The 15,103-nt window shown below is 40.0% G+C and overlaps 1 protein-coding gene across 1 annotated transcript in view; it reads right to left on the reverse strand.

Moving 5' to 3' along the window:
* ARHGAP18 (Rho GTPase activating protein 18) overlaps nucleotides 1-15,103 on the reverse strand; it is a 135,717-nt gene that overhangs the window by 66,283 nt on the left and 54,331 nt on the right. The window contains exon 2 of the mRNA XM_052645573.1: nucleotides 2,752-2,948. Within this exon, the coding sequence (XP_052501533.1) occupies nucleotides 2,752-2,948 (197 nt within the window). The remainder of the gene's footprint in view (nucleotides 1-2,751; nucleotides 2,949-15,103) is intronic.

Here is a 15,103-nt window from a genome sequence, read left to right on the forward strand (position 1 = left end):
CCTCATAACCAAATGTGAGCATGTCACATGCAAAGAACTTTGCAGAGGCCCATTATAGCCCGCAGCACAAGACAGAGCACTGATCAGTGTGCTTGTCTATAGCTTCTCTACTATCTAGACTCCATGAGGGCAGAAATGAAGTATCAATAACCTTGACTTCAAGAAACATAAGGCAGTGCAGGGCATTCTGCCTGCCAGGCAACAAAAACTGTTCACTGACATAAAAACTCACCATGATTATTAAAAATATTAAAGTAGAACTCAAAAAAAGGTCAGAAAAAGCTGATACTGCCATAAGGGAAGTAAACAAGATTACAAGACAGAGCAGCTTGTCCCATTAAAAAGTAGAGGTAAAATTCAAACTATTTAAAGTCAAAGAAAAGGCATGGGTGTGTAGAAACACTCCCAATTCTTGTTAATCACATCATGAACAACATTTTATGAATCCATTTTAGCCTTGGAGAGTTATGACATAGCTGACACACGGCTATGTATCAGGCTTGAGTGCTTCTTTCCGCAGAATGCTTACTCCTTACTCTGCAGGCCACCGGTATGCTGCTGCCATCTTGAAACATTGATCAGAAAGGTTGAAAGATACTATTATTACAAATAAGCTTAACTGGATTGGTAAAGTGAGAAGAATGAGAGTAAAATGAAAGAGAACCCAAATAAAAGGATGAGCTGGCTATCATTTTCTTTTACAAATCAATGTTAAATTAAGGAAAATCTCCAACTTTCCTCTCACAAGTATTCAGTTCAGTTCAGTTGCTCAGTTGTGTCCGACTCTTTGCGACCCCATGAATTGCAGCATGCCAGGCCTCCCTGTCCATCACCAACTCCTGGAGTCCACCCAAACCCATGTCCATTGAGTCGCTGATGCCATCCAGCCATCTCCTCCTCTGTCGTCCCCTTCTCCTCCTGCCCCCAATCCCTTCCAGCATCATAGTCTTTTCCAATGAGTCAACTCTTCGCATGAGGTGGCCAAAGTATTGGAGTTTCAGCTTTAGCATCATTCCTTCCAAAGAACACCCAGGACTGATCTCCTTTAGGATGGACTGGTTGGATCTCCTTGCAGTCCAAGGGACTCTCAAGAGTCTTCTCCAACACCACAATTCAAAAGCATCAGTTCTTCAGCACTCAGCTTTCTTCACAGTCCAACTCTCACATCCATACATGACCACAAGAAAAACCATTGCCTTGACTAGACGGACCTTTGTTGGCAAAGTAATATCTCTGCTTTTGAATATGTTATCTAGGTTGGTCATAACTGTCCTTCCAAGGAGTAAGCATCTTTTAAATTTCATGGCTGCAGTCACCATCTGCAATGATTTTGGAGCCCCAAAAAATAAAGTCTGACACTGTTTCCACTGTTTCCCCATCTATTTCCCATGAAGTGATGGGACCACATGCCATGATCTTCGTTTTCTGAATGTTGAGCTTTAAGCCAACTTTTTCACTCTCCTCTTTCACTTTCATCAAGAGGCTTTTTAGCTCCTCTTCACTTTCTGCCATAAGGGTGGTGTCATCTGCATATCTGAAGTATTAATGGTTGCTTTTTTTTTTTCCAAGCAATGTTATAGCAAAGGAGAAAAACCTATGCAGATTTTAGAACTAAACAACTTGATGCTAAGTCATTTTGCATCATTAAGAAGTCTTCTGTTGAAAAACAGATCACTGCTAGCTGTGGGTCCCAAGATACTGATCGTGGCTCTTTTTTGGAATCTGTATCAGCCTGTACACCAAAGATATACTTACAAACTTATGGTCAGCACAAGGCATGGAAGGCAAGCTAATATAATAGACACCAGAGTTAGACATGAGAAACCTAGTGTCTTCTTGAATTTAACGCTGATTTTTTTTTTTTTAAAGCATGAAATTTAAGAGGAGGGAAAAAAGTAAATTTTTCCACGCTTCTTCCAGAATATCAAGTACAATAATGGGGACTGTGGGAAACGCAGATAGAGATGACAGCAATTATGAACCAAATATGAGAAGTAAATAGGGAGGCTAAAAATGCTAATACCACCTTCCACTTTCGCCGTCAAAATCTCCACCCTAAGCTTAGCTGGCTGAACTGTGTCACTGTTGCCAGTCTAGAAGACAACAGTCTGAAAGATAAGATGACCAAGATGAGGATAGGCCTGCAATCCACCACCAAGGACTGATTTATGTGAATCTTTCTCCTTCTAGAAAAAAGTTATTTGTCTAGTAACAAGATAACTATCCTCAATCATTTGAAAAGCTGTCATGCAAACAACAGAGCAGATTTGTTCTGCTCTTCCAGAAAGTAGATTGACAATAAGCGAGTCAAAGGTAGTGTGGAACAGATTGCAAATCAATAAAATAAAGAACATCAAAACAGCTCAAGCTGACTGAACAATGGAAAAACATCAACATCAGCAGCAGCTGTACTCACTTGAGGCCAAACAACCATGGGGCTAGGATACCACAGATGGAATTTAAAGAGACGTTAGATGATTTCAAAGATCAAGTCCAGCCCTAAGAGTCTATGATACAGCTTAGCCAATAAGAGTCTCTAGCCATATTCAAAACTCAGTGAATTTACTTATATCATTTATATTTGGCAGCTGCATCTATAATTTGCCACAATTACGTCATTTTTTAAGTTGAAAGGCAACTACTATTTTTTTTCTGGTTTTCCTCATTTTAATTTCTTTCTTCCTATGTATTCATTTCCCATCAATACATATAAAATAAACTAAGAAAAAGTTTTATTAATTTCACCATTACCATCAGGCTCTTTGACAACCACCACCTCTTGATCATCTTGTCTGTTTTCATGAGATTTCTTGATATTTTCTAGTTCAGTCCAATAAGCTTCCATAGATAGTTCATCCAAAGAATCCTGGGAACTTGATCGATCAAATGGAGGTCTTTCTGTAACTTTGGTGACTTCCTGGTTCATAGTATACTGGCCATATCTTCTACTGTAAAGTCAAAAGAAAACATGGTTCATTTAGTACATGAGGAAGTAGTACTATTTCTACAATATCATAATACTAAGCTGGAGAACTTGGAAACTCAAGTTCTCCTTAACAAAACCAAAGAGATATTTGGTTTGAAACTGTTTACCTTGAGAGGCTACTGATTATAACATGTTTGTAGAATGAAAAGGTTTATCCTCTACAGAAAACTTTGGCAATGAACAAACAGCCATGTGATAAATATTTTTACATTTCCATTTCACTTAAATTATTTTAAGGCTCCTTTAAACCTGAAAATTTGTTCTTAGAAAGCAACTGATTAAAGGTTATTGAGATAGAAGAGGAAAAGCCTTATTACTTGAAGGAGGAAATTTTTCAGCTATGTTTTTCCCCTTTATATTCAATAATTTTTAGAAATATAATTTGAGTAGAGATAATAATTGGTGAATGAGTATTTTGTTATTCTAATTTCAAATTGCTTTTTTAATCTCCCAAGAGGACATTAGGAAGTGATACACTCTTGCTAGACTGGTTTTACTTACTGCACATAGAGAAAATAAAAAGAAATGCAATAAAACAAAATTCTTTAATTGTCTGTGAACATTTTCACATTGAAACTGGCCTCTCCCATAATTATTTAAAATAGTAGGATTTAATATGGCATAAGGAAGAAGGTCACTAAACTCTGGTGGAATCTACCCAGTAGTTTAATTCCAACTGACTTCTCAGAAAAAGTCAAAGCAGTTAATTACCTATTGCTGCAAATAAATGCAATATAACTGACTTAACTGTAATATGCTAATTGGCCAGTTTTATCCCTGTAAAAATGGTTCTGTCTTGATTACACATTTTATTAATGCAACAATTCCTATCATCTCACTCCAGTAGCAGTCCTGGGGTGGTGATGGTGGGGGGTGGTCAGTGTTAGATGAGGGCCAACAGGAGGAGGTCTAGACGTGTTTGTGTGAATCTCTTTCCTCTAGTCTCCATTGTACAGTTTGCCTCCCCATCCCTTAATTCAGAGACAGTTTCTCCCTCCCTGCCCCGACTCCTGTTTACAACCTTATATCCCACTCTGATCCCTTCTCTCACCCAGTGGCCATGATACCATCAGTGTCCTCCATTTAGGGTTTACACTTCTGACTCTTAAATTAAAATGCAAATGAAAATGCTCTCTTTCTCTTAGAAATGAAAAGTAAACTATATTTTTTATTTCTGTGATCACCAGCTCAACTGATCTTTGGTTCATAATCCTTAATCCTGCTTTATCAGGACTAGCTCAAACTAATTTCACAGAGTATCTGCCAAATTCACTTTTGATTTCATGTCCGATATATGGATACCCTTCCTTGCTTTTGTTTTACCTCTCATTTTAAGACTGTCTACTATATTCCTATTTTCTACAACCTTAGCCCCACGATGAGAACTGCAGAATGTGTGAAGTATAATGACTAATGTCAAATAATGTGTTTTATCTGCTCACAGGAAAGAGGTGCCGTTGAACGAAAAGTACATTAAGCTTTTCGCTCCTGAAGGAATGTGTTTATTCTGGCAAGAATTTTCCAGTAAATTTCCATTAAGATAGCATGTGCAGAAAAATGCAAGGGCATTGAGCAATAGCACTGTTACGTAAATAAACCTTCTATATCAAGGCCTGCTTTCAAAACATGCATAAAGCAAAAATCTAATCATTTAGTGCTGATGAACTGACTCAATATTTTGACTCTATTAAGATTCAAAAGCTGAAAAGGTTTGTTGTAATAACCTGAAGATACTGAGCCATGGAAAGGGAAGATTTTATTTTATTTTGGATCACTGGCAAATTTTGCAAGAAAACAATTTCTTTTTTAAATATTAGGGGATGGAGTATAGGAAGGAGGCAACCATCCAGTGAAAGTTCCCATTAGCTGCTGAATATTTTACATTTTTTCTAAAAATGTGACTGAACATTCTTTATTTACAGTTTACATCAATAAACATGTCATGTCACTGGTTTTCTTCTTAGATTATTCTCACTTTTGTAGTTCAGACAGCCCACAGCTAAAAGCCTGTCCCTTCTTAAAACTGTCCTGGTAACAGGCCAGTTAACTGGTTTCCTCTCTTCTGTTTTTAGGAGTATGCTTTTACGACACCATGTTCATTCTGCAAATTGAACTCAAACACATAAAAGCAACATCTGCTAGACATAATGAAGTATGGAGCAGAGATATTCTGTATTTCCAAAAGATCCCAGCCAACACATGGTGCTCAAATCAGAGAAACACGCAGTTTGCCCCACCACACGCAACTACCAATTACCCCCACCTGACTCACTGCCAATGCTAATTCTCTTTTCATCCTTCCTCACTCCCACCCAGAATCCTGTGTCCTAAATATCCCATGAACACTCTTTCCCAACTCCCCCACTTCTCACCTTTTTACAACTAGAACTACAGAACTAGACACTCTAAAAGAAGCTGCTTCTTAGTCTGCTGGACAAGGCATTACATCACAATATTATCACTTGGGCTCTTTTTCCCTGGGCACTAACATAACAGCAAATACTAAACTTTACAGGCCCCCACTGTCCCCCAGGCCTTCATGGTGTGTTATCTTCTGGCAGCATGTCCTCATGCTGTATTGATAAAAATTGGGGATCTGTTTCCTTGTATTTTCCCCAGGTGTATTTTTTCCCATTTTTCTGTAATTTCTTTTTTTTCTACTCAGTGAGTGAATTTCAAATGCACTGACATCATTCAGGGTATTAGCAATACCTGTTATTTATTTTGTCACAGAAATCTTTAACTGATCTGACGGAAGTTGTCCTCCAGAAGGAGGCAGACTTTACCATGCACTTCGCTGTGGTCCACTAGAAGATCACTCATGATTCATCCTGGTACCACTGCAGTCAGTGAGCTGATGGGGAAACATACAGGACTGGGAGTCCTAAGCACCAAATGATTCCAGCTTTACTTAACTTTCTTTCATGATCCCTGGAGGACATCACTCCTCTGATTCTAACTTGCTGCTATCTATAAAATGGAAAGAATGCCAATAGGCTTGACGACTTTGTTGTAAGTCATCCAATAAGAGCGTCCCCGGTGGCTCAGCAGTAAAGAATCCGTGGGTTCGCTTCCTGGATGGGAAAGATCCCCTGGAGAAGGAAATGGCAACCCACTCCAGCCTTCTTGCCTGGAAAATCCCATGGACAGAGGAGCCTGGCAGGCTACAGTCCATGGGATCACAAATGCGTTGGATATGACCTAGCAACTAAACAAAACAACATCAAATAAGAATTCCTACTAAGGAACGACCTTAGAGGTAACCAAGGAGAAGGCACTCAAGTTAGTATCACTGCTAACATTTGTGTAACGGCTAACTACAGATAACTGCCTCTCCCACAGTTTAATAAAGTCACCTTTGCCCTCTTCTAAGGTTCAGAGAAATTGCTTATCCTCTAAGGACGGTCATTCTTTAACCTCTGGTCTCAGGACTCTTCTACACACTTCCTAATTTTCAAGGGCTTCCAAAGAGTTTTTGAGGTAAATTATATTCATTGATATGTACACTATTAGATCTTAAAATTTAAAAAAACTTTAAATACTAATTCATTTAATAAGAAATAATATTTAAGATGTTATTTAAGAAAACATCATAAATAACATTGGGGAGACGTGGGGAGAAGCCCTATATTTTTTTTTAAAAAAATAGCTAAGTAGCACTGTTTTACATTTTTGAAATCTTTAATGTTTAGTTTAATAGAAGACATATGGATTCTCCCATCTCCCTCTGCATTTACTCTTTTGCGGTATTCTAAGTCATGTAATTTCTGGGAAACACCACTGTATCCTCAGGATAGCATCAGAATGAACAAGGCCAGTTAACAGCTTGGGTTATTATGAAAAGAGTTCTGATCTCCTAGACCCTTTGAAGGGTCTCGAGAGCCTCAGGGGTTCCATGGCCACACTTTGAAAACCGCTGCTCCAGGATTTCTCAAAAACACCTAATGGATCTGAGAAAGCACTTTTCAATTCTGTGGGCAATGTTCCAGAAAGCCTTACTGAAAGAAATAGACATGCTTTCCTAGTGACTCTTGACCTACTTCTTTGTTTATTTTAGTTTAGTTTTACGGCCTTTTATCAAAACTGGGACTTCCTCCAATGATATATCCATATTTAATTCATACTACAATGACAAAGAATAAAAGCATATTTAAAAACCCCTGCCTCGCCAATCATCCACTTTCATCCATCATGCACAATGGGCAGAAATTCTAAGCTTCCCCTTTTGGCCAGTGTATTTGAAAATGGGTAGTTTCTTTAATGCTCCTTTGCCATCTGTACCTCTTCCTATAATCATCTCAAGGCATTTATTTAGAACTAGGACACTTCTTTGCACTCATATTTAACTACATGATCCAATCTCTACTTTGTGCACTCCACCCCATCAACAGTTATACTGCTAAACTTCACATCCAGTCTGTCTCTCAGTCCTGCTCCTTCTAGAAGCATTTTTTATGGCTCAAAGTCTGCTTTCTTGAAGTCCTCTGATGCTAGGATTTGGTTTCATATTCTCACAAGATCCTTTCTAAAAGAAGTATACTCTCTTTCATGCTTCTTATTCTACTTTCACTTCCAACACAGGAAAAGAAGGGACTGGGTTCAGAGATATGAGGATAAGGCTATTTTTGTTTTTGTTCTGTTTTTAAGGTGCCAAAAATAAAAGTTCTTATTGAGATCGCGACTTATCAACCATAATGACCAAGTATATTTTAGATAAGGCCAAATTTATTGAAGTATAAGCTTTAGAATGTTATTGGACCTTAGAGATTTAAACCTATCCCATCATTTTCTAGATGAGGTAATGAGTTGCCAGGGCTAAATCTTCTTCAAAATCTCAGCAAAGTGATGGTGGAACCAAAATTGGTGTCCTCATGTCTTCTGCAGTCATTACACCAAATAGAATGGAAAGGGTAGAATTTACTTTGTTTCACATCCAGCGTTCCAGTCTTCGTGAGTTTGTACTGCACATAGCAAAACCAAAAGTGATCTTGTTGACACAGCCTATAACTAATGTTTTTAAGTGACCACTACACTTATCTAGAGAAAAATACATTTAACAATCAAATCATACCTCTTTGAAATGCATGAGAAACCTTTTCCAATGCATTTTCTAAAATGTGATTTATGCCATGCTAGGGTACGACTTCAAATATACTTTTTGTTTTGTTTTTTAAAAAAAAACAAACCTTGTTTCAAAGATGTTTAAAATGTTTTAAACATTCACTCTGGATCTACATTATCTCTAGGCTGGGGGGAGGGGGGAAGTGCTTCTGATGTGTAGATTTTTCTTTTTCATTTTATCAGTGATATTAAAGAAGTGATCACTGCCATCTGAGATGGTAAAGCTATTAATACTCCGTAATGGCCTGGTCCATCAGACTACATTGAATTTGAGTGACTAGGAAGAACTGCAGCCTATGAATGACCCATGTCATTTCTTTTTCCCTGTGAACTGAATGCCTACTATTGTTTAGTTGAAAGCAGTAATTATTAGAAGTGGCTCTGACACCAGGAAGAAAGAACACTGACAATGCCTTAAGGCAGGAAGAAGTTGATTAGGAAGCAACCCCTCTCTGGCCTTTCTTTCTCCACTCCCAGGCAGCCTTCAGAGTGCAGGAGAAAAGTTCCTCACATCTTCTTCCCAACCCAACTGCTACAGTTTTAGAAACACACTAATTTTCACTATCCAAGTAAGCTTACTTTTTTTATCCTTTGCACATTTTAACCCTTTCATCTGGGGGAGTGGGGTGGGGGAAGCAGTAGTAGTTGTGTTAATCCCAGTGTTAATCACTCAGTTTCCAACTCTTTGCAACCCCAGGGACTGTAGCACCCACTCTGTCCATGGGGTTCTCCAGGCAAGAATACTGGAGTGGGTTGCCATTCCCTTTTCCAGGGGATCTTCCTGACCCAGGGATTGAATCCAGGTCTTTTGCATTGCAGGCAGATTTTTAACCATGAGGGAAGCCCATGGCATGGAGGGATGGAAATAAAAGTTACTCAGTATTTCTTTCAGCTTTTTCTGCACAGCACACTGCTATAGTCATCACAGAGCGTCCACCCAACTTTGACACACAGCAGAACAATGAACAAGTGAACTGATGATGCACCATTTACCCAACACTGCCCAAATCAAGCCGGGAAGAGAAGCACATTAGTAAGGTTGCTGCGGGAAAGCTTTGAAAACTTGGCTTTATCACTTTTACGAAAACACTACGGTAGAACCAACCCATATGTGAATATCACTAACAGAATAAAGGCTATAGGTGGCAGCCACAACCACCAGGTGTGCACCTAGTAGAAAGGAAGGAGAAAAGGTACGAGACAGAAAGGCATGTGGAAGCATCAAGAGGCAACCAGAGCAAGCTGGAAAAACTTCCTTCCCTTTTAAGTAGAGACACAGGTTATGTAAAAGGGAAATCACGGGATAACACCAACCACCAGGCAGAGGACTTTCCTATGTTCTCTTCTCTTCTCAGTAGATGTGAGATCCTCTTTGTTCTGAGCTCCTCCAATCTCTCTCAAGAGGCAGTTTTTCCTTCCTCAACTGGAGACATGACTCAACAAGTAGACAAATGAGAGCCAGGGATCTCAACGTCAAAGTCATTTTCCAAGACGAGGCTAGAGAGATCTGAAGTGGGACTTTAACGTGAAATGTCAAGATCTTGGAAGACTGGTTCGAAGCACGTGGGACTGAGTTTGCATATGCACTCCACTCAACCTCAATTCTCCATCACCAGGATGTGTCTCTACCAGACACTGGGATGCTCCTGACACAGCTCGAATCCAGAACGCTGGCCTTTCCTTGTTCTGGTTAGTCGTGAAACACCTGGAGGTGCAACACGAGCAGCCACTCGGCATTTGGTGGCTCTCCAGTTGGATCTGTTTTACAGCTGTCATATCTTGGCACCTTTCTCCAGCGGGGGCGGAATAAAGACATTTCCTTGCTCCTTCAGTCTCCCCCCAGCCCTGACCACAACTCGGACTGTGTTACCCACACTTGTGTTTCTACCACTACACTGTGTGTTCCTTGGGGCAAGTATCTACAAAGTTCTTTCTGGGTTTTTATTTTTTTGCTGCTGTTGTTTTTTCATCTGGGTATCCCTGGGTTTAGCCATCCATTTACCATAGCAGATGCTTGGGAATTGATTATCAATTACTGAATTATCGTTGCCTCTGAAACAACATCCTCCTTTTAACTTCTAAGGTGTTTCTTATTTAATTGCACAAAACTACAAAGGAATAAAACAGGCACATGAAAAGTAGACAATAAAAAAATTAGTCATCAGGAAACCCTAAAAGGTAATTAATAAGTAATTGTTCTACGGCTCTATAACTCTTGAGTGTTCAGTTTGAAAGTAGGCTTCCTTATATGAAACATATAAAACAGCCATTTTCCTATCAGACTGTACCTAATATTAAGTCACAAACAAGCACTGGCATACAGTTTTTTAAGCACACATTCCCTGGTTCCATCCTGTTGACTTAATTGCTAAAACAAATAAAATATTTTTGTTGAATCCCTGCAGTTTGTTGGGCACCTTATCAGAGATGTCTGTTCAACCAGCCTACTCAAGTCTGCATTGTCAGAGAGATTAGAAATGATACTGACACTGGGCAAAGGTGGAATTTTCCAGTTCCTCATCAAACCAGCAGCCCAGACAGCTTTCAAAAAGGGCCTCTGGTTCATGACCTCTGCTTTAGCATTGTCCCTAACATGCTTCAGGCCCTGCTGTGGTTCACCTTTCCTTCCTCAGAATTTCACTTCCTCTCTAACTGCCACTATCCACTCACCTCCACTTCAACCTCTGCCCAATAACCATTTCTGCAAATTCAGATCAATCATCTAGGTTACCTCCACAGCCCATCCTGGGACCCCTCCCCTCTCCCTAGCACTGTTTACCACAGTCCTCCTAGATTTGCCTGAAGCCCACTCACACGGGTCCCTAGGCGCCACAGGCTACTCTTTCCTGAGCCAGAGTCTGGTTTTCTCACAACTGTCTAATGCCTGATTCTTTTCTCACAAAAGTTGTGAGGCTTCAAAGGTAGCTATTAGCACCCAAAACTGTCATCAAGCTTATACCTACTTATTTTTTATTGCTCTTGAAAAATCAATTTTTTTGCCTTTTGGATTTCAAAGCTGTGCTTTTTTCTTTCTGAGGAGTCTATCAAGTTCTCATGTTTTCAGAGGTAAAAGACCAAAAGTCTTCCCATCTTCTCTAATATGCTTGAATTCCTCATTCAAAAGTCCCCTATCATGCTCTCCATTAGCTTAGAATCTCAACATTACAGTTAACCACATGCCTTAAAAATACATTAATGCAAATGGACAAATCTTCACCAATGTGCAACTCTCTCACATACAAAACTTGACAATATACTTCAATATCTAGGATGCAGGATAGATGTCTAACTGTTGGCCAGGACACTCATTCTGGGCATTGACTGCCTACAGACTGACAAGTTACAATTTTCTGATATCTCTCTCCAATTCATAAAGTAAGCTGCTATTGATTCATAAAGCCTACCATCATACATTGTTGCTGTTTTAGTCACCTAGTTATGTCTGACTCTTCTGTGACCCCATCGACTATAGCCCGCCAGGCTCTTCTGCCCATGGTATTTTCCAAGAATACTGGAGTGGGTTGCTGTTTCCTTCTTCAGGGGGTCTTCCTGACCCTGGGATCAAACCTGCATCTCCTTCACTGGCAGGTGGATTCTTTACCATGAGCCATCTGGGAAGCCCGCACCATCACATAGGTATTAACAAAATATTCGTTGATGTAACACAAAACTATGAACACTAATATTTTAGACTACTGTTGGACAATGGTTTCACTTATTTCTATGGGCCACTCTCTTGCCTTTCTATAAGATTTTATATACATATTAACATCAATTTTCCTATGCCAATAAAAACATGGACACAAGGCAAGACTGGATTAAAAAAAAAAAACCCTTTTTATAATAACTGAAGCTAAATGCATGGGCATATACTGTGGAAAAGATGGGGGCACTATTAACTCTTTTCAGTCCTTTGTGATTGTTTGTTACAATAAAGTTGGGAAATCATCTATCTCAGTGGGGCCATAGTGGCATAAAACCAAGCTTCCATCAGTCAGCATAAGGACTGCTATAGACAAACACTGAAAAAAATGTTCAGAGTGGAAGGATGTCTGTGTTTATGTTTCACAATAAAACGGGAGAAGACACATATTTCTACATCATTTCAAAGTAACACTGGTGAGTAGTAATAGCAGAACAATTTAAAACAGTAGTAACTGTGCGGCAAATACCTGGGTAGGAAAAAGAAAGCTGCTTCACTTAGCCTGCAAAGTGCAATTTTATGGATAGCTCCAAATGACCTTCGAAGAGTATAATGTTCCACCAGTAAGTTCTGAAGGCCAGGATGTATTTTAATAAGCCAGGTACTAAAAGTCAGCTGTACCGAGGAGATGGAAGGGGGTGGTGAAGAAATAATTTCCAGCTCTTGAAATAATTTAGCCAAGCTTAGAAAAAATTCATCTGTAACATTTTCCACTATATGTTTTCAGAAGTCAGTTACAATGTAGACTATTTGAATATTACAGGATATTTTTTTTTTCCTTTTTCAATGAGATTACCTGAGACCACTTTTTTCTTAGTATGCTTCAGAATCTGAGCTGATTCGACATAAGACAGATATGAACGCAAGTAGCCTCAAAAAGACATGAAATATAAAATAAAACATGGAAACTAAAGGCAATTTCTAATAGTAAAATGCTGCCTAGGAGTGGGGGCTTTAAACCTAATTTTTGAAGGAAAAAACAGAACAAACCAAAACTCTCACAAAAACAAATGTTTTTAGTCAAAGTCGCTGAGCTGTTTAGAGGACAGAACAAGGTCCAAAAGACAGAGAGACCTAAGGTGACCCTGAGGAAAGGCAAGGGCTTTACGGGAAAAATTATGGGAACCTGCAGAAAGGAAAGAAAAAATACAAATAAGAAAACATAACTAAGACTTCCCTGGTGGTCTAGTGGTTCAGAATCCACCTGCTAATGCCGAGGACGCAGATTCGACCCCTGATCAGGGAGATTCCACATGGCGCTGGGTAACGAAGCCCATGTACCACGACTTCTGAGCCCACGCCCTAGAGCCTGGGTCTGCAACAAGAGAAACCACAGCACGAGGCCCATGCACCACAAGGAGAGAGCAGGCCCTGCTCACTGCAACTAGGGGACACCCACGCACAGCAACAAAGACCCAGCACAGCCAGAAATAAATGAATAAATTAAAAGAAGAAAAAGAAACCTAACTAATGCAATTCCCATATCATCCAGCACAGTTATGGGCACACAGAGCTCTGACAAATCAAATTCTGGGAAGACGAAATCAAATCAAATTCCACCACATCAAATTCTGGATAGATTAAATCCTCCAACTGGATTTAAGTTTATGCACCTGTCTTGGTTGAATTCCTCTCCTGTTCCTCTTAGGAAGTCTGAGAGTCTCCAGCTCATCATCAGGCTTATGCCAACCTACTGTCAACCTGTTACTTACATGGGGCAGCAATATTCCCACTTCACCAAAAGTAATATGGCATCTGGTTCCAAAATGCCATTCCTTGTGGGAATTTGAAACAAGCTAAGAAGTTCACAAGAGTTCCCTCCCTAGCTATGGCCAAGGCTGTTGGCATTCCATAAAAAGCTGATGATAAATCAAGGTCCAGCTCAAAGACTCCAGTCTCCCACTGACATTCCTCTTGCTCTCTACTGCTGACCCCACTACTCCATACATGGATTCTCCTTTCTGCCCAGTCCCTACAAAGAAACAGTCCAGACTGAGTGATATCTCTTTCCCAAAGGTCATCTACTGAGTTGCCTTCTTGAATGAATCCCATATTCTGCACAGACCAAGGCTCCCGGGAATTCACATCCTAGCCAGGTGTGCCACCCATGCCCCTTCTTGCCAGGAAAGAGAGGTGGAAGAAAGAACTGTCATTTCAGGAAGCTAACACTGCAGAAGAGATTAGCAAGAGGGTGACTGACTATAGAGAATGAGCCTCTTGAGACAGAACAGAATCTGAGTAAGTTCTACAAGGAAAAGATAAAAGGATGTCATGCCCCTAAGGCAGAAGGTGGTATTTATGCAGGGCACCAAGGGCATGGTAGCAAGGGATCAAAGATAAACTTCCTTTACTATCTTGTCAGAGTAAGTTAGAAAGATCTAGGCCACCAGACACTGCACAGTAAACATCCAAGACTCAGAATTTTTCTAGTTCTTTTTCAACTAGATGTTTGAGGCCCAACTATTAAGTGTCCTCACCTCATAAAGGACTTCAGTTATTTGCTGAAGATGGTTCTATAAATACACAGCTCCTACTAGAAATACTTCTGAAACTCTAAGCATATGCCAACCAATCTAATACAGGAATGTAAATTTCTTAATCCAATAGCTTTGTGAATAGAAAATTTCACTGAAGAATGCTTACATTCAATCTTTGGTCTTCATTATGCTATTGCCTGCCTGCTAAGTCACTTTAGCTGGGTCCAACTCCATGCAACCCCATGAATTAATTGTAGCCTGCCATGCTCCTCTATCCATGGAATTTTCCAGGCAGGAATACTGGAGTGGGTTGCCATTTCCTCCTCCAGGGGATCTTCCCCACCCAGGGATCGAACCCGATTTTCTAACGTCTCCTATATTGGCAGGTGGGTTCTTTAACACTGCGGCACCAGAGAAGCCTACTTAATCTACATAATTAACTATATTTTCCATTCAGTTAATGAAGTGGACACTGGAAAGAACAGTGGAATTGGAATTAGGTTAACACTTCAATGTTTTGGCGGAATGATGCTGTAGAACTTGAGATCTCACTTGATACCAACAAATAACCAACTTATGATTCATACATTCATTCAACGAATACTGGCTCCTCATTAGCTGCAAGATACTATACAAGTTGAGGGTTTCCCAGGTGGTGCTAGTGGTAAAGAACCCACCTACCAATGTAGGAGACATAAGAGACATGGGCTCAACCCCTGGGTTGGGAAGATCCCCTGGAGGAGGACATGGCAACCCATTCCAGTATTCTTGCACAGAGAACCCCACGAGAACCCCTCCTCCACAGAGGAGCCTGGG

This window comes from Budorcas taxicolor, chromosome 9, assembly GCF_023091745.1.
Source record: "Budorcas taxicolor isolate Tak-1 chromosome 9, Takin1.1, whole genome shotgun sequence".
Lineage (NCBI taxonomy): Eukaryota > Metazoa > Chordata > Mammalia > Artiodactyla > Bovidae > Budorcas > Budorcas taxicolor.